Source organism: Centroberyx gerrardi, chromosome 20, assembly GCF_048128805.1.
Source record: "Centroberyx gerrardi isolate f3 chromosome 20, fCenGer3.hap1.cur.20231027, whole genome shotgun sequence".
Lineage (NCBI taxonomy): Eukaryota > Metazoa > Chordata > Actinopteri > Beryciformes > Berycidae > Centroberyx > Centroberyx gerrardi.
In genome coordinates, this window is record NC_136016.1 from 12,358,375 (window position 1) to 12,380,560 (window position 22,186).

At 44.0% G+C, this 22,186-nt stretch overlaps 2 protein-coding genes across 3 annotated transcripts in view; one reads left to right on the plus strand and one right to left on the minus strand.

Annotated features, from left to right (window-relative positions):
• The first annotated feature begins 69 nt into the window (after positions 1-69).
• Positions 70-15,286, plus strand: LOC139933179 (ATP-dependent RNA helicase DHX8-like). 2 transcript variants are annotated; one of them, XM_071927216.2, is made up of 23 exons: positions 70-191; positions 378-463; positions 561-627; positions 719-810; positions 1,112-1,218; positions 1,522-1,866; positions 2,282-2,426; positions 3,087-3,278; positions 3,416-3,503; positions 3,598-3,695; positions 3,933-4,080; positions 4,858-5,039; positions 5,387-5,581; positions 6,138-6,323; positions 6,470-6,680; positions 6,879-7,060; positions 7,439-7,579; positions 7,767-7,922; positions 12,556-12,693; positions 13,181-13,309; positions 13,675-13,871; positions 14,175-14,354; positions 14,636-15,286. In XM_071927216.2, exons 1-23 carry the CDS (start codon positions 89-91, stop codon positions 14,853-14,855), a joined length of 3,588 nt encoding a protein of 1,195 aa, XP_071783317.2. In that variant the 5' UTR covers positions 70-88; the 3' UTR covers positions 14,856-15,286. The 2 variants fall into 2 exon arrangements, with proteins under 2 accessions (XP_071783317.2, XP_078146740.1); XM_078290614.1 differs by lacking the exon at positions 7,439-7,579.
• A 318-nt stretch (positions 15,287-15,604) lies between these two features.
• etv4 (ETS variant transcription factor 4) overlaps positions 15,605-22,186 on the minus strand; it is a 30,285-nt gene continuing 23,703 nt past the window's right edge. The window contains exons 8-12 of the mRNA XM_071927220.2: positions 21,134-21,202; positions 20,247-20,294; positions 18,671-18,843; positions 16,725-16,826; positions 15,605-16,111 (exon numbers count right to left, since the gene is read on the minus strand). Of these exons, the coding sequence (XP_071783321.1) occupies positions 15,884-16,111; positions 16,725-16,826; positions 18,671-18,843; positions 20,247-20,294; positions 21,134-21,202 (620 nt within the window). The 3' untranslated portion in view covers positions 15,605-15,883. The remainder of the gene's footprint in view (positions 16,112-16,724; positions 16,827-18,670; positions 18,844-20,246; positions 20,295-21,133; positions 21,203-22,186) is intronic.

Sequence of the window (22,186 nt, forward strand, 5' to 3'; positions counted from 1 at the left end):
AAACACTTGGTTGGAGCTGATGGTGTGTTGCCAAGCCAACACGAAGAAGTAGAAATACTTCCTGGTCAGGTCATAGTAAACAAGAAAAATGTCTGGTTTAGATGCATTAGAACGTCTTGAATATTTATCTTTAGTGTCCAAGGTGTGCACCGAGTTGGAGAATCATCTGGGGATAAGCGAAAAAGATCTGGGTATGTTAAATGGGAGCATTGTTTCCTTAACTTTACCTTCTGAACTTGCTATGGCTTGATAACTAACTGCTAGTTAGCCTCATGATAAGCATAGGTTGAGTAACGTTAAACTAACGTTACATCAAATTAAACTAAACTAACGTTAGCAATTTTAGCTAACGTTAAACACAAATTGCTATTTTGCAGCTGAATTTATCATCGACCTTGCTGAAAAACATCCAACATTTGAGGAATTCAAAGCCATTCTGCTAAAAAATGGAGCAGATTTCACAGTAAGTGTGTAAACAAACATCACTCCAGTTGTAATTTTTGTTATGGCAAGTTTTAGCATTGTATCAGCATGTACTCAGTCCACATTTCCTTTCACAGGATACCCTTATTGGTAATTTACTCAGACTTATTCAAACTATGCGACCATCACCCTCTACAAGTAAAGGTATGGTAAGATTTTCTTCTATCCAGCCTAATATAAGAGCAGCTGATGTATCCTGTACTGTTTAATAGTTTATTCTCTATGGTGGTGACAGCACATCAGCCAGTGGTCAAGCCAAAGAGTGAGAAGGACAAGCTGAAAGAGGCATACCCTGCTTTATGTAAACCAGATGATCCTGTGTGGACGGTAAGCTTCAGTATATACTGTATGTGTGTGTATGTGATGTCTTATTGTCCCTGTACCTTGTGTGTCAGTTTGTACCATGAAAACTGGAAGCTGACAATGTCACTTTACTGTAGCCAATGCCAAGACTAATTCTAATAATAATATTGTATTTTCCAATTTAAGTGATTCTGATTTTGACATATGAGAGAAATGCTTTTAGGAGCTTAAAATGTATGTCATCATTTGGGGTAACTAGGGAGTTAGCGACTGCAATTCCAAGTATTTACGGAGCTATTTTAATGCCGTCTCACCTGTCCATCAGATTCCACCACGCTGTCCAGATAAAGATGATGAGCAGGTCGCAGCAGCTGCCATGAAAGAGCTGGAGATGCTTATGCCTAGTGTCAGTGGAATGAGCTCTGACAACAGGTAAAAAAGATAGAGATAGAGTTTTGTCCCAAAAATTGATATCTAGAATTTGTGTCGAAGTGTCGCTTACTCTTACTCTTACTTTGAAAGGATAGTCCTTGGTTGACAAAATGATAACATTTTTACAGACTATCAAATGATGAATATACAGGTTTTTGGAAATTAACTCTTCAATAAGGCTGCATTTCAGATTAATATTTATATATTCGGTGACATTATTTTAATGGATCTATGAGTTTTAAGTTACATTGTAAACAGAGTTTGATGAAAATTTGACTGAGCCTGTTCCCATTTGCTCCCCAGGTGGGACAAGGATCGGCAGAACGACAGGAGTCGAGACAGAGACAGAGACCGAGAAACTGGACGTCGCCGATCTCGTTCCCGCTCCAGATCGAGGGACCGCGACAGGGAAACAAACCACAAGCGCAGAAGGAAGCGGGTGTCCCGCTGGAGTGACCGCACACCCAGCCCACGCAGGGACAGCAACAACGACAACAGCAACAACAACGACAACAGAGACTCTGACCGCTGGCACGACAGACACGTGGACCGGCCGCCGCCAGACGAGCCTGTTGTGGGCGACATCTACAACGGCAAAATCAGCAGCATTATGCAGTTTGGCTGTTTTGTTCAGCTGGAGGGACTGAGGTCAGTAAGCTGCTTGATGGCCTCATACAAGACATACAGCAGTGTAATGTGTGACCATCCAGAATAGGTGCTGGGCAGAGAATCATTCAATCATTCAACAAACACAGAGCCTGCACACTATAACTGTTCTTTCCACCTTTTACTGTGAAGACAAGGACAACATTCATGCACACAAATATCCTGCCACATGTGGGAGGGGGTTGGGGGGTCTTTTCTTTCAGGATTCAACTTGTTTGGATGCATCCCTTCAGTTTTACCATATAGCACTTTGGATTAAAACATCCAGCAAATGGCATGTGTTATGTTGCATTCAGATTTGGTTTTGCCTGTATCTGACTATAATGTTTTATGAGTGTTTTAGAGCTGATCCTTCTGTAAGCCTCTGGTGTGGTAACTGTGAAGGATGTCTTTGCAGAAAGCGCTGGGAAGGCCTGGTGCACATCTCAGAGCTACGCAAAGAAGGCCGTATAGCCAACGTGGCTGACGTGGTCAACAAAGGCCAAAAGGTGAAGGTCAAGGTGCTGTCATTCACTGGAACCAAGGCCAGCCTTAGCATGAAGGTGAGACAACAACATCAACTGTGGCTGTCGTACTGTGTAATATTGTGTAAGAAGAGCTGGTTTTGCTCACCACGCTGTGAGGAGTAGAATGAAGTCCATATTCCATGACAGCAACGGTAGTCATTTGTTGAGATGTTGCAGTTCGGTCACACTGTCCTTTGCTACTTTCCTCATCTTTGTCCCCCAACTGCCTGAAAAACCATCCAAAGAATGAAAAAATACTCCGCCTTGAAGGAATTTTATTGATATAGAACACTAATAATGGTAATCTTCAGTATTTGATATCCACCTCCAATATCTGTGAAATGGTTAATTGGAACCTGGTCATATTTCTAAATAATTATTTGTGTTCTTTGTGTTTTTAACTGGAGAAAGCAGATGTATTACATGCATTTTACCCCAAATGTTAGACAATCATAAGAAATTAAATGAAATTCCTCCTATTTATCTGTGATTGACAATTTAGCCTACACTATGTGAATTGTCTTGATGCAGTAAAAACCAAAACCAACTAGTTACACTAGAACAAATAAATAAGTAAGTAAATGTATTTATTTGCAAATAATGCTTGACCCAGATCCATTATGGCCACTGGCTTCTCAAGTGTCAACAGGAAATCTTCAATCTTCACTTGTCTATGTCTTGTCTATGTCTTGTCAGGATGTAGACCAGGAGACGGGGGAGGACCTGAACCCCAACAGGAGGAGGAACCTGGACCTCGGGGTTGGAGACGAAGCCATGAGGAACCCAGACCGCCCCGTCGACCCCAGCTTGCAAGAGACGGAGGAAAACCCAACGGAGCGCAAAAGGCTCGCCAAGATAACGGACCTCGAGAAATGGGAAATCAAACAGGTATTCACCAAACACATGCACACAGAGATGCAAAACAGAAGCTTTAAGTTTTAAAGTCTTGAGGCAAAATCTTCCTTGACTGTTTTTTTTTTTTTCAAACCATTCCATTTACATCAAGCAACTTTTTCCCCATTCAGATGATTGCAGCTAATGTTCTTCCTAAAGAAGAGTTCCCAGAATTTGACGAAGAGACAGGGATCCTCCCCAACGTAGATGACGAAGAGGGTAAAACCCAAGTTTTTTTTTCTGACATTTTTGCAAAATGATGATTATACTGCATGTAAACAGATGATAATACCTCTAACTATGCTGTCAACAGATGAGGACATGGAGATTGATCTGGTTGAAGAGGAACCACCGTTCCTGAGGGGACAGACTAAATTTACCATGAACATGAGCCCAGTCAAAATAGTAAAGGTATATATGTCCATGCTCTAAAAAGGAAAAGGACTATTTTTTCAATATGTCTGTATAATTTTTATTTTCTTGCAGTTTAAATGTAGGAATGGATCACTGGGAATAGGTTGGCATCTAACTGCTTTTTGCACTTTAATGCTGATGCTGTCTGACACAATATATTCTCTCTCTCTCTCCCTCTCTTTTTCATTTCAACACACGTTCACCTCCTTTTCATTGTATCATTTTGTCCATCAGAATCCCGATGGCTCCCTCTCCCAAGCAGCCATGATGCAGAGCGCTCTGTCTAAGGAGAGGCGAGAGCTGAAGCAGGCGGCTCGTGCAGAAGAGATGGACGCCATCCCTACTGGTCTCAACAAGCACTGGATAGACCCCATGCCTGACTGTAAGGCCCTGGAACATTTTATTATATGATTCTGACCCCTTTTTTAATAAGGCTATGATGAATGAAAAAGTTCTCTTCTCTAGCAAACTTCACACTTGACTGAGAGGCTATGGATTCAGATGTAGGCAACCCTAACAGTCTCTGATTGCCTTCAGTAAATTGTATAGCACACATACAGTAGGTAGGCACACAGAGCATTTTCCGGTGTCATCTGGGACAAAATTGAGTCTTCCAGCCACGACTATTGTTGACCAGAAGCTAATTAAAAGGCAAAAACAATGGATGTTGATTCAGAAACTTATGAAAATCTTAAAAAAACAAAAATAAACTTAGCTGCCATCTATCTTGTGCCAGACCTCTTACACTGTTGGAGTAACTCCCCCCTTGGATTACCATGCCATGGCTGGAGATGATTATCTGGCTTCAAGATGAATTTAGAGTGGCTTGCAGAGACATAATGCACTGTATGTGTCTGTGTCTTCCATGGCCTGAGGTGGAATCGGAGATTATGGGGATGAACGAGTTCTTTCCAGCCCTGGACACTAGCTCTGACTCATAGTTCAGTACAAAAGGAGCTTGTTTTGGAGGATAATTATCATGGCGGTTCATCATGATTAAACAAAACAATAGTTTGCAGGGGGTGGGGGCGGATCCTGCCAAAACCTCACATTGGTTCTGAGTCACTATTGGTATGATGCAGACTGAGGAAAAATAAAAACTAAAAACAAATATCTACAATTTTTGTTTTTTCATTGAACACAATCCTCTCCTGTACAGATGAAGGAAGGCAGATTGCAGCCAACATGAGAGGCATTGGTGCCATGCCTGTTGATGTGCCAGAGTGGAAAAGATACGCCCTTGGAGGCAATCAGGTGTCCTATGGCAAGAAGACAGAACTTTCCATCTTGGAGCAGAGAGAGAGCCTGCCCATCTTCAAGCTCAAGGAGCAGCTCATTCAGGTCTGTGCATTGAGGAGATTACTGTGGGGCATTCCTGCTTTATTAGATACAGAAAGTGGAGAATAAGAAAGATGAATGAGAGATGTGTCAAAGGTCATGAGCCAGACCTGAACCCACAACATTACAACCAACTACATTACATTACACAACATTACACAACATGCACAGCAGCCTGCTGAGCCACCAGGACACCCAAATATGTTTAGTCTTTCAACATTTTTCTTTATTTTGTCTTTATTTACACATCTCTTGAGTGAAGCTAATTTTCAAGAGAGACCTGCAACATCTGAAAAATGTTTTAATAACTCATACAAAACACCTTGCCTATTCATTCTCTCTCCTCACAGGCTGTCCATGATAATCAAATCTTGATTGTAGTCGGGGAAACTGGTTCTGGGAAGACCACGCAGATCACCCAGTACCTGGCAGAGGCGGGCTACACCACTCGGGGGAAGATCGGCTGTACTCAGCCCCGTCGTGTGGCCGCCATGTCAGTGGCCAAGAGAGTTTCTGAAGAGTACGGCTGCTGTCTGGGCCAGGAGGTGAGTGACCTTCCCAAACTGTACAAGATCATCATTGTGTGAGATCGTTTGCTTTCGCCTGATGTGAGAGCAGTCCTCTCATTTCATTGTGGCTAATTTGTATCTCTCTCTATAAGCATTTTCATTTCACTAGATGCAAAAGTGGAAGTGAACTCAACTCAAAAAAATACATCTTAAAGCCAGACCTGAGTGAAAATTTCATTGAAATCTCTCAGTTACCTGACTATTTTTCTTAAGCCTGCCTGGAGTGCAAAAATGGAGGGGTGGTTGCACTTCTTCAGCAATCCAGTTTTTTTTTATGCCAGACAAAGTCAATTAGTCCCATAAAAGTAACTGAATTAAGTTTGAATTGTACTTTGACTCATGTCCTGTGAAGGTCAAGCACTTTAAATATCCAGTGATGTCTCCACTCCAAAGGCCACTAAACAGATCCTGATTAGAGTTTGGGCCTTTCAGCATAAACACATATCCTCCAACATGTCTGCCATAAGTCTCCTCTCTGAGTCACTGGCACCGTGATTCCTTACCTGTTTTTTTCCCCCCTTGTCAATTTTAGGTGGGCTACACCATTCGTTTTGAGGACTGCACCAGTACGGAGACGGTGATCAAATACATGACCCATGGTATGCTGCAGAGGGAGTGTCTCTTGGACCCAGACATGAGTCAGTACTCGCTCATTATGCTGGACGAGGCCCATGAGAGAACAATCCACACAGATGTGCTGTTTGGCCTGCTCAAGAAGGTATTTTAGGGTCTTATTCGTATTGAATAAAAAAGTGCCTAGTATTTTAAAGAAAGTAAATGACATTCCTCTATACTAACAATATGTAGTGATGCTGATTTCATATACTTAGCTTCATATATAATTACCTGCTCTGCCTCTCTTAGACGATACAGAAACGCAAGGATATGAAGCTGATAGTCTCTTCCGCTACACTGGATGCTGTCAAATTCTCTCAGTACTTCTTCGAGGCTCCCATCTTCACCATCCCAGGAAGAACTTTCCCAGTGGAGATTCTCTACACCAAAGAACCTGAGACAGACTATCTGGATGCCAGTCTCATCACTGTCATGCAGATCCATCTGACTGAGCCTCCAGGTATGGTGGCTTCAGAAATGGTTGCAAAAATGTTTTTTGGTTGTTAGGTGTAGGTGGGTTTCCTACTTCATAGTTGTTTTGAGAAACATAGTCCGATTCCTCTAAAGGACAGTGGGTGTTCTGCATTTCTTAAGTTGGATCAGCCTTTATATGAAGATGTAAAACCCTCTTTTTTCCTTGTCCTTTGTCTCTGTCCAGGTGACGTCCTGGTGTTTCTGACTGGTCAGGAGGAGATCGACACCTCCTGTGAGATCCTGTATGAGCGGATGAAGTCACTGGGGCCTGATGTTCCTGAACTGATCATCCTGCCGGTGTATTCTGCCCTGCCCAGCGAAATGCAAACAAGGATCTTTGACCCTGCACCCCCAGGCAGCAGAAAGGTAATAGAAAACGCTGAATAAAATCAGGGCTGTGTATTCTTGGAAATTTTTAGACAGTAATACCAGTTCTTACACTTCAAATTTGATCCTAGTTCTAAAATGACACTTTTTTCAAATGTCAATCTTTGGTGAATGACAAATCTATTACATTTTCACGTCATTTTCTTTCCAAATAGACCATAGCTACTGTTTGATGTCTTAAAATGTATATTTATACCCAGATATCAGCACAGAATAGATATGTATCTATTTATGTATAAATAAATATCTATGTATTTGTTAAATCCCAGCCCCACGCCATATACTGTATATTCACATTTTATTTCTGTGAAAAAAAGGTAAAATTCTCTCACTTCTACTTCATTTTCTCACCACTAGGTCATCATTGCCACAAACATTGCTGAGACATCTCTGACCATCGATGGAATCTACTATGTGGTGGACCCTGGCTTTGTCAAGCAGATTGTGTATAATTCCAAGACCGGCATCGACCAGCTTGTGGTGACCCCTATATCCCAGGTCATCTGTTTTAACAGAATCCTTATCATTATGAAATGAATCATTTTACTTTTGTAATCCATGGTAACTTACATGTTTTCAAACCCAGATATGTCTTGTTGAAGAGAAGATGCAACATTAGTAATGCATTGATACATGAACATCTCTTTCCTAAATAAATCTGTGAAAACCTTCTGTTTTTTTTCAGGCCCAGGCCAAACAAAGGTCTGGCAGAGCTGGCAGAACGGGCCCGGGGAAGTGTTACAGGCTCTACACAGAGAGAGCCTACAGAGATGAGATGCTGACAACCAATGTGCCAGAGATCCAGAGAACTAACTTGGCCAGCACTGTGCTGTCTCTCAAGGTATGTGCTTTAGATTTGGCCACAGTCATAATAAACCAACCCTTGTAATATACCTGTTTTTCTCAAGACCTGCATGAATCTTGGAGGAATGATGCATCTCACCACTGCATTTCAGCATTTTCAGAATTACACTGATTTGCCCAACAGGGGTGCTACATCTTTTTGTTTGTTCATCCATGTGTCACAGGCTATATCTCAGACACCACTGAACACATTTTGAAGAAACTTGGGTAAAAAGATGCATCTTACCACCAGCATTTTCAAAATGACAGTGATTGTCCCAAGGGGGGCTGCTACAAGTACAGGTCAAAACAAGGCGACATATTTGTTACTGGTTAGCAGTGAGGAGGACTGCAGTCGTGGGGGACGACATGTTTACTGATGCCATGTTCTTCTGTTGAGATAGTAGGAGACCAAAGACCAAAAAAAAAATGTCTTAGCAGGATTTGATCTAATCTTGGGCCCATCCATGAATATAATAACCTCTACTGTCTCAGTATTAGAAAGAATACTATGAGGAGTGGACTGCCCAATCTTCTCTAGGAAAGACATTTTAACCTAAACAGTATGTGTGACTTTGAATGTCAGATTCCAAAACACAGGAAAGGGTGTTGTTATCCTTTGTGCAAGCACGTACAAAGTTCATTGGTGGTTGGTTGACCTGTATAAGAAGACTGGGGGGGTAGTTTGAATTTTGGGACGCATCATCAGTAGTGCTCCTCCGGATCCTAGGGAGTTTCGGCCTTTCACACTATACACCCTCACCAGAGGCGGCCGGCTGCAGGGTGATCAGTCCTGAGCCTGCGTCCCATGCCCAATTATTCATGAGAGTCACCTTGTTGTTAAGTGGCAGACATCTCATGGGACTATGCATGGCAGGGTCGTCCTGTTCCCTGAGTCAAGCCTAAGCTGACCGCATACCTCCTGGTTTACTACTTGTGGGCCCAGCAGGGGTCCTTCCTCTTCATCCAGAGCCACTGGCTGCTTCTCTCTGCTGCCTCTGATGCAGTTTTGATGGCTGTGCGCAGGCTCTGGCCCCTGATTCCCAGGTCTCTCAGCAGTTTGGTGGTAGATGTTGCCACAAACCCTCTGCATCCAACCTCCACTGGGCGGACTTCCGTGTTCCAGCCGTGATGTTGTGCTTCAGCAGCTAGCTCAGCATAGCGCAGGTGTTTTCGCTCATAGGCCTCGTCCACGGAATCCTCCCAGGGTACGGTGAGCTCGATTATATAGACCTTCTTTAGGGAAGGGGACCAGAGCACCAGATCAGGTCTTAAGGTGGTGGTGGTGATCTCTGGAGGAAACACCAGTTGTTTGCCAATATCCGCGAGCAGTTTCCAGTCACGTGCTAAGCACAGCTGACCACTCTCCGATGGTGTGGAGCTGCTCCTGGTTGCTTTAGCCCCTTCACAGACAAAGGCAGTTCTCCATGGGGGGTTGGATACTGGAGGTGGTAGGGAGTTGATGGAAGTTCGCTTGTCCTCCAGGGTGGCCGCAAGGCTCTTTAGAACTTGGTTGTGGCGCCAAGTGTACCGCCCTTGGGTGAGACTGGTCTTACACCCTGTTAGTATGTGCCGGAGAGAGGCTGGTCTGGAGCAAAGGGTACAGCCTGGATCATCGCCAAACCACTGATGGCAATTGGTTGGTGTTGGAAGGACGTCGTAAGTAGCTCTGATGGTAAAGCTCAAACTTCGTGCTTCCATGGCCCACACATCCCTCCAACTGAACCTCCTCCTCTCCACACTGTCCCACCGTGTCCACTGTGCCTGTTTGCCAAGGGAGACCGCCTTGGCCCACCTTGCAGCCTCCTCCTGACGGCGTACTTCCTCCACCACCATCTTCCTCCGTGCTGGTGCAGTGGCCTTCCTCCAAGCTGGGCGGTTAGTTGTTAGACCAAGGCCTCCTCTTCCGTGCTGAACATTCCCCACAATGTCAGCATGTCTGAGCGCTGATGTTGCCTCCTCCACTGCTGTTGCTGGTGTCCATTTGCGTCCAGTAGCCAAGGTTGGTGCGTTGTTCCTCACCACTATGTCTTGGGATTCGTTCAGTGTCATCTGGAGTCGCGTTTTTGCGCACTTGAACTCCTCCGTGAGACTGGTGAGGGGCAATTTGAGGACACCATCTCCGTAGAGGCCTATGGTGGTGAGGCATCGTGGAAGTCCGAGCCACTTTTTGATGAATGCTGTGACTCCTCTTTCCAGCTTCTCTACTGTCGAGATGGGGACCTCATAGACTGCAAGGGGCCACAACACCCGGGGTAGGAGTCCAAATTGGAGGCACCAGGTCTTTAGCTTCCCAGGTAGTTGGGTGTTGTCAATGGATTGTAGGCCAGCGCTGATGTCCTTGCGCAGTTGTTTCACCTGGTCTCTGTCCTTCAGGCTTGCATCGTAGCACCTTCCGAGGCTTTTGACAGGCTGTTCAGATACTGTGGGGATTGGGTCGTCTCCAATGAAGAATTTCAGGTCAGCAAGCACTCCCTTCACCACTGAGATGCTGCGTGACTTAGATGGTTTGATCTTCATACGGGCCCAGCTGATGTTCTCCTCCAGTTTTCTGAGCAACCTCCTGGTGCATGGGATGGTGGTGGTCAGGATAGTGATGTCGTCCATGTAGGCTCTGAGTGGAGGGAGGCGCACACAAGAGCCGACTCGCTGTCCACCTACAACCCATTTTGAGGCTCGAATGATGATCTCCATCGCCATGGTGAACGCCAAGGGAGAGACGGTGCATCCGGCCATGATGCCTACTTCCAGGCACTGCCATGAGGTGGTGAACTGAGGGGTTGAGAAGCAAAACTGCAAGTCCTGAAAGTAGGCTTTAACCAGGGCTGTGATGGTGTTTGGGATGTGAAAGAAGCTGAAGGCAGTCCAAAGGAGCTCATGGGGCACAGAGCCAAAGGCGTTAGCAAGATCCAGGAAGATGACGTGGAGGTCCTTTTTCTCCAGCTTTGCCATTTGGATCTGGTGCCAGATCATGCTAGCATGTTCCAGGCACCCAGAGAAGCCTGATACCCCCGCTTTCTGTACAGATGTATCGATGTACTCATTCCTGCGCAGGTACTCGGCCATCCTCTGTGCAATGATGCTGAAGAACACTTTACCCTCCACGTTAAGTAGGGAGATTGGGCGGAACTGGCTGATGTTCATTGCATCCTTCTCCTTTGGGATCAAGACCCCGCCTGCCCTACGCCACACTTTGGGTACAGTCTTCTTCTGCCATACTGTCCTCATGAGCCTCCAGAGAAACCTCAAAACATCTGGTGCATTTTTATACACCTTGTATGGGACCCCATTTGGCCCAGGGGCTGATGCTGTTCTCGCCCGATGAACTATGCCTTCTACCTCTTTCCAGGTTGGAAGGCCAATCTTAAATTGATGTTCTGGGGGGGCGATTGGTGGGATGTCTGATGGGATGGCCAGCTGTTCGTAGCGCCTTGGGTCAGAGTGCGTTGTTTTCAAGTGCTCCTCCAGGTCGTTCTTTGTTGTCTTTAGAGCTCCACTTTTTTCTTTGGTGAAGAGAGTTTTTAGGAATTTGAAGGGATCTTTGTAGAACTGGGTTCTTGTGTGTTCTTTCTTCCTCCTTCGTTTCCTTAAATTCTCTGCTCTGCGGAGGGATGCCAGACGGATTTTAATGTCGGCTTGGAGAGCGCTTATGCCCTCCTTTTCCACTCCAGAGGCCTTCTTCCACTGTTTCCTGAGCTGTCTTCTTTCTTGAACGAGGCACCTGATCTCTTGTTGCCTCCTGGAAACTGGTGGGGTAGGAACCTCTTTAACGCCTTTCTTCTCTTGTAGTCCAAAGCGTTCTGCCCCATACTGGTAGATGATGTCTCCCATTTTCTCCAACTTCTTCTCCACTGTGCCTCGAAGTTGCTCAAGGGTCAGGGTCAGGTCAGTATTCACCGTTTCCCACAGCTTCTTGTCAGCAGCACCGGGCCACTTCACATGCAGTCTGTACCCTGGGAGGGTCTTTTCGATTGCAGGTCTGGGAGGTTGGGCAGGTTCCACAACTGATGATTGTTCCATCATTAATTCTGTGCTTGAGTTTCCAGCCTCCATGACAGTGGTGCTGATGCACTGCAAGCTATGGTTTGTGTCCGGTTGCTGTGCTTCACTCGACTGATTTGACCCCTTTCGTAGAAAGTAGTCAATGCGAGGCCCCTGTCTCTCTTCGCTCAAACACCTTTTCTTTCCTTGGTGAATCCTCAGCCCATGGTGAGATGTAATCTTCCTCCATCCACAGAGACATATCTGCAGTTTGCGGCCTGCTGTTGCATCGGTAGCTGTGACGATTACTGCGGTGTTCTCTTGTACTGTGCTTTCGTTACTCATAGTCGTTTCCGGTCCAGTCGTTACCATGTTGTCAGCCGATGAGTCTTCTTCCGCCCCCGCTCTCGCAGACTCTGGGGGTGTTTTCTTTCTTAGACTTTTCGTAGCTACAGCGGGTGTCTCCAACATGCTGCAAGGCATGAGAGACTACAGACATGGGCAGCTAACCCATGCCTGTCCCAGTGGGGTCTGTTCCCTCCTGCCAGCTGTCTCTCCATGCCGTCACAAGGACTTTCCCCTGTCGTCAGTTATTAGTTGAAAAAAATCTAGTCATACTTTACTTACCTTTTCTCTCCTTGTTTCCCCAGGCCATGGGTATTAATGACCTCTTGGCATTTGACTTCATGGACGCTCCCCCCATGGAGACTCTGATCATAGCCATGGAGCAGCTCTACACTCTGGGAGCTCTGGACGATGAAGGCTTACTCACACGGCTGGGTAGAAGGGTAAGGAGTGGAGGAAAATGCATGTAATGAGTCAAATCACTACAACATGTTAAATATCATACAATATGCTGATGACACAGCTGTATTTGCTGGTAAAATCAATCTTTAGTCTTAAGATACTGTTTGAATGATCCCGACGTGAATCCATTCTGTACCTTGGCGCAGCCTTTTCAGAGGCAGAACACATTTTTGCAAGACAGAAAAATCTACTGCACACAGTTACTGTTTGATAACGCTGGACAAGCCTCAAAATGAATTAACCCGAAGAAAATAGCTGATCATAATACAATGTCATAGAATATTTAAGACGTTAGTCTATATTTTAGTTTGATCTTCAATTTTTCAAACTTATTGTATTAGGTACTTATTGTGTGTTGAAAGCTCACCTATTGTACATTAGTTCCCTATGCATACTGTCTGTGTTGGGTTAACTATCCCATAGAATTTTCTGTTCATTTGTTGATGCATGTCTGTGTGTGTGCGTCAGATGGCTGAGTTCCCTCTGGAGCCCATGCTGTGCAAGATGTTGATCATGTCCGTCCATCTGAGCTGCAGTGAAGAGATGCTTACCATCGTCTCCATGCTGTCTGTTCAGAACATCTTTTACAGACCTAAGGTATGTAACTGTACACCACAATAGTTATAGTGACTACATTATTAAATTATGCGCAGCAGTTTGTAATCTTTTATTATGAAAGCAGAATTATTTTCATATGATATACACAGTTGTCAGCAATTGTTCCTAGCCTTCACTGGCAGCAGTACATCAAGCTAACTAGATTACTTAGCTATTGAATTACTTGATTTATGATCAGACTAACAAGGGAAAAAAAATCCTTGTTGGGGAAACAATATAAAAGCTTTTTTTCCATGGCAACAATATGGTAAAGATTAAAAACACTCCGGAGTAACACATTTCAGGCCCAAGGAGATCAAACGAACGAAAAAAAAAAAAAAAAAAACAAATCCTTGCTCTTGCAGGACAAACAGGCGCAGGCTGACCAGAAGAAGGCAAAGTTCTTCCAGCTTGAGGGAGACCATCTTACTTTGCTGGCTGTGTACAACTCCTGGAAGAACAACAAGTTCTCCAACCCCTGGTGTTTTGAGAACTTCATCCAGGCCCGCTCTTTAAAGAGAGCCCAGGACATCCGCAAGCAGATGCTGAGCATCATGGACAGGTAGCCTACATATGATATCCATCTGTGTTTCATCCATTGTTTGATCTCTTTCAGTTCAATTAAAAAAAATGGAATTCCCTATCAAAACTTGCTGTCTTTGTGTTCCCAAACAAACATTGCGTAACATTGATAGAAATGTTTGATGGAAAAAACAAAGACCACATTTTACACGATCTACCATGGGATATAGAAGTAGGGGCTCTTATTTACTGCCCATGTAATCATGGTAATTCATAAAAATATACTGTACAGTAATGTAATCTATCCCGAGTTTATTAAACAGTAAAATTTAACCTTCCTCAGACACAAGTTGGACGTGGTGTCTTGTGGAAAAGCTGCGATGCGGGTCCAGAAAGCTATTTGTAGCGGTTACTTCAGGAATGCTGCCAGGAAGCACCCTCAGGATGGGTACCGCACCCTGATCGACCAACAGGTGGTGTACCTTCACCCCTCCAGCACCCTCTTCAACCGCCAACCAGAGTGGTGAGTCCACGCATATTGCAGGGTTGGATTACCAAATGGGCTTATCTGACGTGTGTCCAGATGCATCTTGAGAAGAGGGGCAACTTGAGACTTCTGTGCCCATTTCCTAAGGGTGTTGTTGTCCGTCCTTGGCTCTGTCATAACACAATCATTGACTGTGGCTAATCAACAAGGTTCCTATCCATATTCGTTTGACACTGTGACCTGTAGATTGAGTCATTAAATGGTGTTGTATAATCATTAATAACCTATGTGTGTTCTCAACATTATTCTTTTTGCAGGCTTGTGTACCATGAGCTGGTGCTGACCACCAAGGAGTACATGCGGGAGGTGACCACCATCGACCCTCGCTGGCTGGTGGAGTTTGCGCCAGCTTTCTACAGAGTTGGCGACCCCACACGCCTCAGTAGGCAGAAGAAACAACAGAAACTGGAACCTCTCTACAACCGTTATGAGGAGCCCAACGCATGGAGAATCTCCCGCGCATTCAGGCGGCGTTGAAGACCTCTTGTGCTGAACACTCGTACCACATGTGCATATTGTGTGGTGCATATTAAGCCATCTGATGGCTGATAAAGACACTTTCCCTTTGTGATCCAAATATTGTTTGGTCTGATTAATGTATTTAATTTGCTTTGTCAAAGGGCAACCTTGGACTTAGAATCAGGCTAATCTGTATTAATTTTGTTGTTTGAATACAAACCCTGTTAACAACTATACTTAAGTTTTGTCATCTTAATTCAGATTAAATACTGATAACTGATACTGACTTACTTTTGCCATGTTAGCAATGTCATTACCATTATCAGCTGTTTGGTTGGTGAACATTTCCTACATTCTGTTTTCTGTTAAATCTTTTTTCTTTTTTTTAATATATAAGTGATTGTGATTTTTATTGCAATCTTGATGTTTCTGCCCTCATTATAGATAAATACTGGATGCTCTTTTATATGCTGCCGTCTGCTTATTGTCTTCTGCCTTGTTTGCATGGATTTGGACATATATCACATATTTATTCATTGAGTGTACAAAATATTAGGACCACCTGCTGTTTCCATGAAACGGACTGACCATTTGAATCCAGGTAAAAACTATGATCCCTGATTGATTTCACCTAAATCCACCTCAGTCACCAAGGGAAGATGAGGAGGAGACACGCTGAACATAGATCTGTCTAGAACTATACAATATCACATACAATTCATCACAAAAACAGGAGAAAGAATAGTCCGGACTTCTTTTTGGGTAGTATTATGGGTATTTATTAAGCAATCTCTTTAACCACAGTCATGTTTATGGATTGAATAGGCCTCAGAAGTGAGAGGAATGCAGCTCTTAAAAACTCAAAAAAAAAATCCCTAATGAGATTAATTTAAACAAAAACAAAAAACACCATAGCCTTATATACAAGTGGATGGGGTGGGCATGTGCAAGAGGTGCAGGGGGAATCGGGTATGTGTATGATGATGGGTGGGTACAACAGGAAGGTTTCTGAAGGCAGGAGGGCAGGGGGGAGGGAGGGCGTGGCTTTAGTACATGTAGCCTTTGGAGTAGGGCTGGGGGCCCATGTTTTGGGGGGCTTGTTCCGGGGGGTAGGACACTCCCTCGTCCAGGTGGGACAGGGGCACTGTGTCCTCCTCGTTGACGTAGCGCTCAAACTCGGCCTTCAGGCTGGGCCGCTGATTGTCGGGGAAGGCCAGGGAGATGAGGGCCTCAGGCTCACACACAAACTTGTAAACATAGCGCTCCCCTGCCACCTGCGGAAAGAGGGAAAAGCTTAATTCATACGGGTGCATACCTTTTAATTACTTTCCAAGTTAATTTCTGTCCAATCTTTTCATGGCTGTCTAAAGAGGGAATATCAGACTCCATGTGGTTTCTCCCTGTTTAATTCAGCGCAGCTAATCAGTAATGATTTACATATTTGATGACTGACAAGGGGTTGAGGCCTGACAACATCCCAGCCTTAACGGAGGAGAAGAAGGGCCCAAATAAAGATGAGATGGGGTTTAATGACATGAGTGATCTTTCTGCAGTTAAGCTAGTTGTATAAGTACATACAAAAATCTGGATCAGGTGCATGATATAGAAGGAAAAATTAGAAAACACCCCATTGTCAAGTTTTGGGGACAGTAAAGGCAGAGCTCCTGTATGTTTCATTGTTCTCTGCACCCTGAAGAATGCCAGGTGGGGTCGCAACATGTTGGTGCGTTTTCTAACATTTTAACATGAAATAGCCAAGAATAATAAAGGCTTTTTAACTTTATACAGAGGAGAGTGCCTTGGATTTTTTCTTCTTTTTTCCTCTACAAATAAATGAGAAATTTCAATTTACAAATTCTAAGAATATGACTAGAATGTGCTTTGTACCTTCTGCATGATTCCCTTCTCGTAGTAGTAGCGCAGAGAGCGGCTGAGCTTGTCGTAGTTCATGGCTGGACGGTTCTTCTGCATGCCCCACAGCCTGGCAACCTGGGGAGAGGCAGAATGAGGGAGGAGGAAAAGCAGGGAGGGAGGTAGAAAGGGAATGGCAGGGGAGGAGGAGAAAGGGAGGAGATGTGGTTACGCATCTGGGATGGTTCAGCTCTGGTGGCTTGGGCCAGGGTCCTTCACGGGTGACTACATGGCTATTTGCATTGTTTAGAAGAGCTGAAGAATGAGGCTTTCTTTCAAATGACACGTCTACAGATGAGAATAATTTGGGTCTGCGTTGTTGTTTTTTCATTTTTGTTTTCTTTACAAAGTTCATATTCCTAACCAATCATTGAACCACAAATCACTGACACAATCATTTGTAACTCCATACTCTAACCACTAGGGGGCCTCAGTGACAAGTTAAATGCTTCCTCTCTTTAACTCAGCGGCGTCAACATTGCCAAGAGCTGGGCGAGTCCCCACATGTGGATTCACTTCCTTTTTATGTAACCCATTACCACTTGAATGCAACCAAAGTCCCACAATGTGCGCAGTGAAATAAGAGTCGGTGGCTGGTTGTCATAGGCAGGCCATGAAATACAGTCAACCTTGAGTTGAACTCCCAGCTGACAAGGGGCCACTAATTCTGATACCAAAGGAGCGTCTCACAATCCCAAACAGGCGAGGGGAAGTAAATCACATTATTTAGGGGTTGTGAATTAGCTTTATGTTGACAAACATCTCACATATTGGAGGAAATAGTGAAATGGGGGAGGGGAGATACTCAGAGAGACTCATGACTCAGGAGGAGACGGGTTGTATCCCACAGTGGCCGTCCAGCCAGCAGCTCTGTTTGATCTTTGAGTGTGCTCTCAGCCCTAATTGCTCTTGTAAAACTCTTGCCTCATTCATTTTTAATGTACAGTAAAAAGATAATGGAAAAGACAGTTGGCCTATCTGTATTATGGCCCACCTAAATGGACGTTGTCTGATATGTCCATTCGAGTTGCAGACTTAAACATCGCGAAAATGTCTCGACCAAAGAAATGTGAGGAGGTGAGAGAGAAGGGGTGGGGGCGGAGGGGTGTTGGATGATTCGGTGATAGCGCTTGTCCTTCATTTTGTATCAATCTACCGTTTCATGTGTTGAATAATGAATGGGGGACTAATGGAGGATGGATCAGAGAATAGACCTATAAGGACAGTGGCCAAATCTCACTTCTGATCATTCTAATCTAGGCATCGCCTCAAAAGCATTTGCTTACATGGATTCATTCCGAGTAATATTCCTGTGCTGCCCCTATCAGATTTGTATTAACATCGTGATCTCTATCAACACTTTTCCAATATTTGTGGATAAGGAACTACAGTAAAATGAGGTAAAAACTAATGTTGATGCATTTTAAATGGGATATCTCTTTAATTCCCCACACTGAAGATTGATACAGATTTAAAGTAAACAGGTTAAGGCCTAAAAAAATGATCTATGGTTTATGTCCTAATGCTCCTAAGGGGTTCAAGCGCACTGAGCAGGGAAGTGATAAGAAAAAACCCAACAGAAAAAAAGAAGGAAAACAAGAATCTCCAATAGAAATTAATGTTGCATCCCTGCCTCTATGTAATGTCTCCTACTATGTCAGGAGTGTGTCTGTTCAAGGTCCTTATGGCTGAAACATCATGTTACTAATGGTACAATGAAGGATCTGCTTTTAACGGATAGAATGCTGCACCTATTCATCCCTTTGCACGTACTAATTATGTAAGATAATTAATCAATTAATTATTTAAGACAGCACCTCTGCTCCTGTTGCTTGAACACTAACTTTTTTCTCTGTGTTGTGTCCAAAGAACCCTAAACAAAATCACACCCTCAATTAAAAGTCAAATAAGTTGATGCCTACCTCTTCGGGTTCAATGAGTTTGAACTCCATGCCGCGGCCGGTCCAGGCGATGAAGTGGGCGTTGCCTGGGTCGTCCAGCAGGGCCACCAGGAACTGCCAGAGCTGCAGAGAGCCGCGGCGCTGGTAAGGCGTGCCCTCGCGAAACACACCACCCCCCTCCTGCTTCACCTCACCTGGACAAGGAGCAAAGAGACCAGAGGTCAGCGGGCTTATGGGCTACATTCACATATGTCAAAGTGTCTCCTTTTTACTTCTTATTCGCCGAGTGTGATCGAATATCTCCATTTAATGAGCTTAAGATGTGATTCAAGCACCTCTGTAAACACCTAACCCTAACCCTAAAAAAGGAGAAATCCAAGGCACTCTTCTCTTTCAAAATTAAAAGGCTTTTATTGTGTTGGCTAATACATAGTATCACTTAAAAAACGCATCATTAGTTACATTTGTTGGTGCGTATAAGTCTACCAGATCATGAAGATTCAACCACCAAAACTGGCTGCTTTGAGGACCCATAGTCAGCACTCGTTTAAAAATTGTAAGAGAGAATTTCTGCTAATTACAGCTAGGGAATAAATTCTGAATACCAGTGGTGACAGCAGATCCCCCAGATAATCTAATGTTGATGTTTCACGTTTGAATGCTGACAAGTGAAAAAATTTTCTTCCAAAGTGAAATATCACATTAAATCAAATGCTTACAGGGTCACAGACTGGTCACTGAAAATGGCTGCAGTGAGTTGTGACATTGTATAAAAGCAACAGATAAGGCTGTATAACCTGATTTGAACAACCTTGAGGGAAAATTTTAGGCCCTTCGTGAGAAACAATGTAAGAAAAAACACTTGAAGGTAATACAGCACACATCTGTGTTGACAGGCATATGAGAAAAATGAATGATTACCAGTAATGGGTGAAACAATGTGTAAATGGACACTGTTCTGTGCTTGGAATTGGTTGTTTACTGGTTATTGGATACGTTGTACACAAGTGTGGGAACATGAGGACCTCAGCTAAGTTACTGGTGTTGTCTCTAAGTGAACTTGCACCCTTCACTGGTTCAACCAGTGCTAAAGCCCTCAGGCTCTCCACTCAATCTCCTTTAGCATCAATCACTAACACCAACAACGCCATGGGAAACTGCTTGTCTCTGTTCTCACCGTGACACAGGAGCCCTACATCGTGTGCGTGGAGAAACCAAACCCACAAACCAAGCTCCTACCTACAGTAGTTTGCCTGTTACACAAAGACCCCTTAATACTTATTGTGTAGTGACACTACCTGATACACAAGGAGCTCTGATCCCGATATAAGATGATGGTCAGTGATAGGGATTGGATCCCAAACTGAGCGCCAACTAGGTGAGTGTATGGGTTGTGTTTCTGTCTTATACCCTAAGTGCTGTCATCCATAACCATTTGATCATTCGATCCAACTGACACCTAGCCGAGTGGATTGTGAACGAATTGTGTGTATGTGTGAGAGTGAACACGCGTGCATCTGTCTGTACGCACACGTGTATATGAGCACACACGTTTGTACGGTGGTCTGATTGAGAATGTGAGAGTGTAACGGCTCACCTTCGAACTTCTCTGGAACCACGCGGGAGTCATTTTCAAACAGATAGCCTGGAAGACAAGGGAAGGATTGTGTTAGAATTTCAAGCGGCCTTGGTCTTACCACAATTAGGTTGTTCAGTTGGGATCCATGCCAACATCTCAACAAAATACAAGGGTGTATTCACCCATGAATAGCATTAAGCCAATAAGTGTGTACTCCTCATCCACTTCGACACAAGTAGAGTAGAGCACTTTAGTGAGAGGGAGAGGATTTCATAGTGCAAACATCTGAAAGGGACTTGGATCCTCGCTCCCAGTTCCAGGACCTGTAAACTCAGGAGTAACACCCTTATAACTCCCCTTTGATTTGGGCCATTTAAGAGTTACAGTTATTCCACAGCTCTTATTTGCTAAGCGTAATTGGTGAACAAGAAATAGAATTACCCAAAATGGTGCAACAAACAATGGGAGTGAATGGGAGGATTGTTTTCCGTTTTTGCTAGGGAAAAATACTGTGCTTTTTCCAGGAGTAATATTTATTCAGGGATTCTTGAGGCAGGAGTGAGGCTGGAGCCTCTGCCAATGGAAACATAGACACACCGCCGGTTAGCCAATGGAAACACGGACACTCTAGGCCGGTTAGCCAATGACCGCAAAGCTTGAGCCAGTGAAGGCTCCATTTAGATAAAGCATGGGAGAGAGGGAGATTGGATATGCAACTGCAATACATTGACATCATTATGAACCCTTCTACAGTCAGTGGTCAGAGATTTTTTTTTTTTTATTTAACCTTTATTTAAACTGGTAGATCAATTAAGAATGAATACTGATTAACAATAATAATCTGGCAGAGACCACTAAAAAGATTACAATAAAGAACAAAAAGGAAATGCAGCTATTCTAATTACCTTCATTGCTGTGCTGGGGGGTTGGGTAGCCCTCGCTGTGGTGGTACATAGAGGGACATCCAGGCACATCTACAACACAGAAACACAAATGGCTACAGGTCAAAAATTTAGTTTAGTTTAGTTTAGTTTAACAGTGATATAACAGTGCAAAGTGACAGAAGCGTGATAAAACATAGTGATAAAATACAATGTTTAATCACCGGAAGAAGAAAGAAGCAGCCAAAATTATATGTTTTATCCATGTTTAGCCATCAATTAAAATGATTAGGGTTATGGTTAGGGTTAGGTTTCTAGTGCTGGGTCACAATAGTTTAAAAGAAATGGAAGATGACCTTGTGCAAATGCACACAATGTATCCATATGTTCAAGTGGATAAAAAAAAACATAACATAAAGCATATTTTGTACAAGGATCCCTTTCTCTGCTTGCTAAGCCAATATCCACTTGGGAAGGCGGGTGTATTATGTGAATATTTTGTGTGATCACCCCTAGCGCTGCAAGGACAAACGTTGCATTTATCATATCACTTGTCTTGTCTCTGGTGGTATTTTTAGGCCATGAGCAAGCACCTTCACCAGACCAGAAAAGTGGTACAGTATACAGTGTCTGCGCTTTGTCTGGGCACATCATTGGCTGACTCCAATAGCTGCATTCACTGAAATAGATTTTTTATTCCCCTCATAAACCTTCAAGCAAAATTCTTAGCAAGTTGGAACACTTGTGAAGCACATGTAACATGTTTTAATGAGTTGTGTAATTTGAGGAGTGTTGTTTGAGTTTATGCTCTCTTTCTCCTGGCCGCTGACCCCGTGTGTGTGGGTGTGTGTGTGCGTGTTTGTCTTTGGGTGTCTGTGCATACACATAAAGGTGTGTCACTGAGCGTATTTGTCTGTCTGTCTGTCTATCTGAATGCCGTCTGTAAACCGAATGAACGAGAGAAGTGAGAGCGCAGCAGCTGAAAGGTGTAGCGCTCTTGCCTCTGGCTCGGGCCGTGACTCACTCCTGGGGAATGCAGCTGCAGTGCTGTGGCTGTGATAAGATGCCACTGGGGAA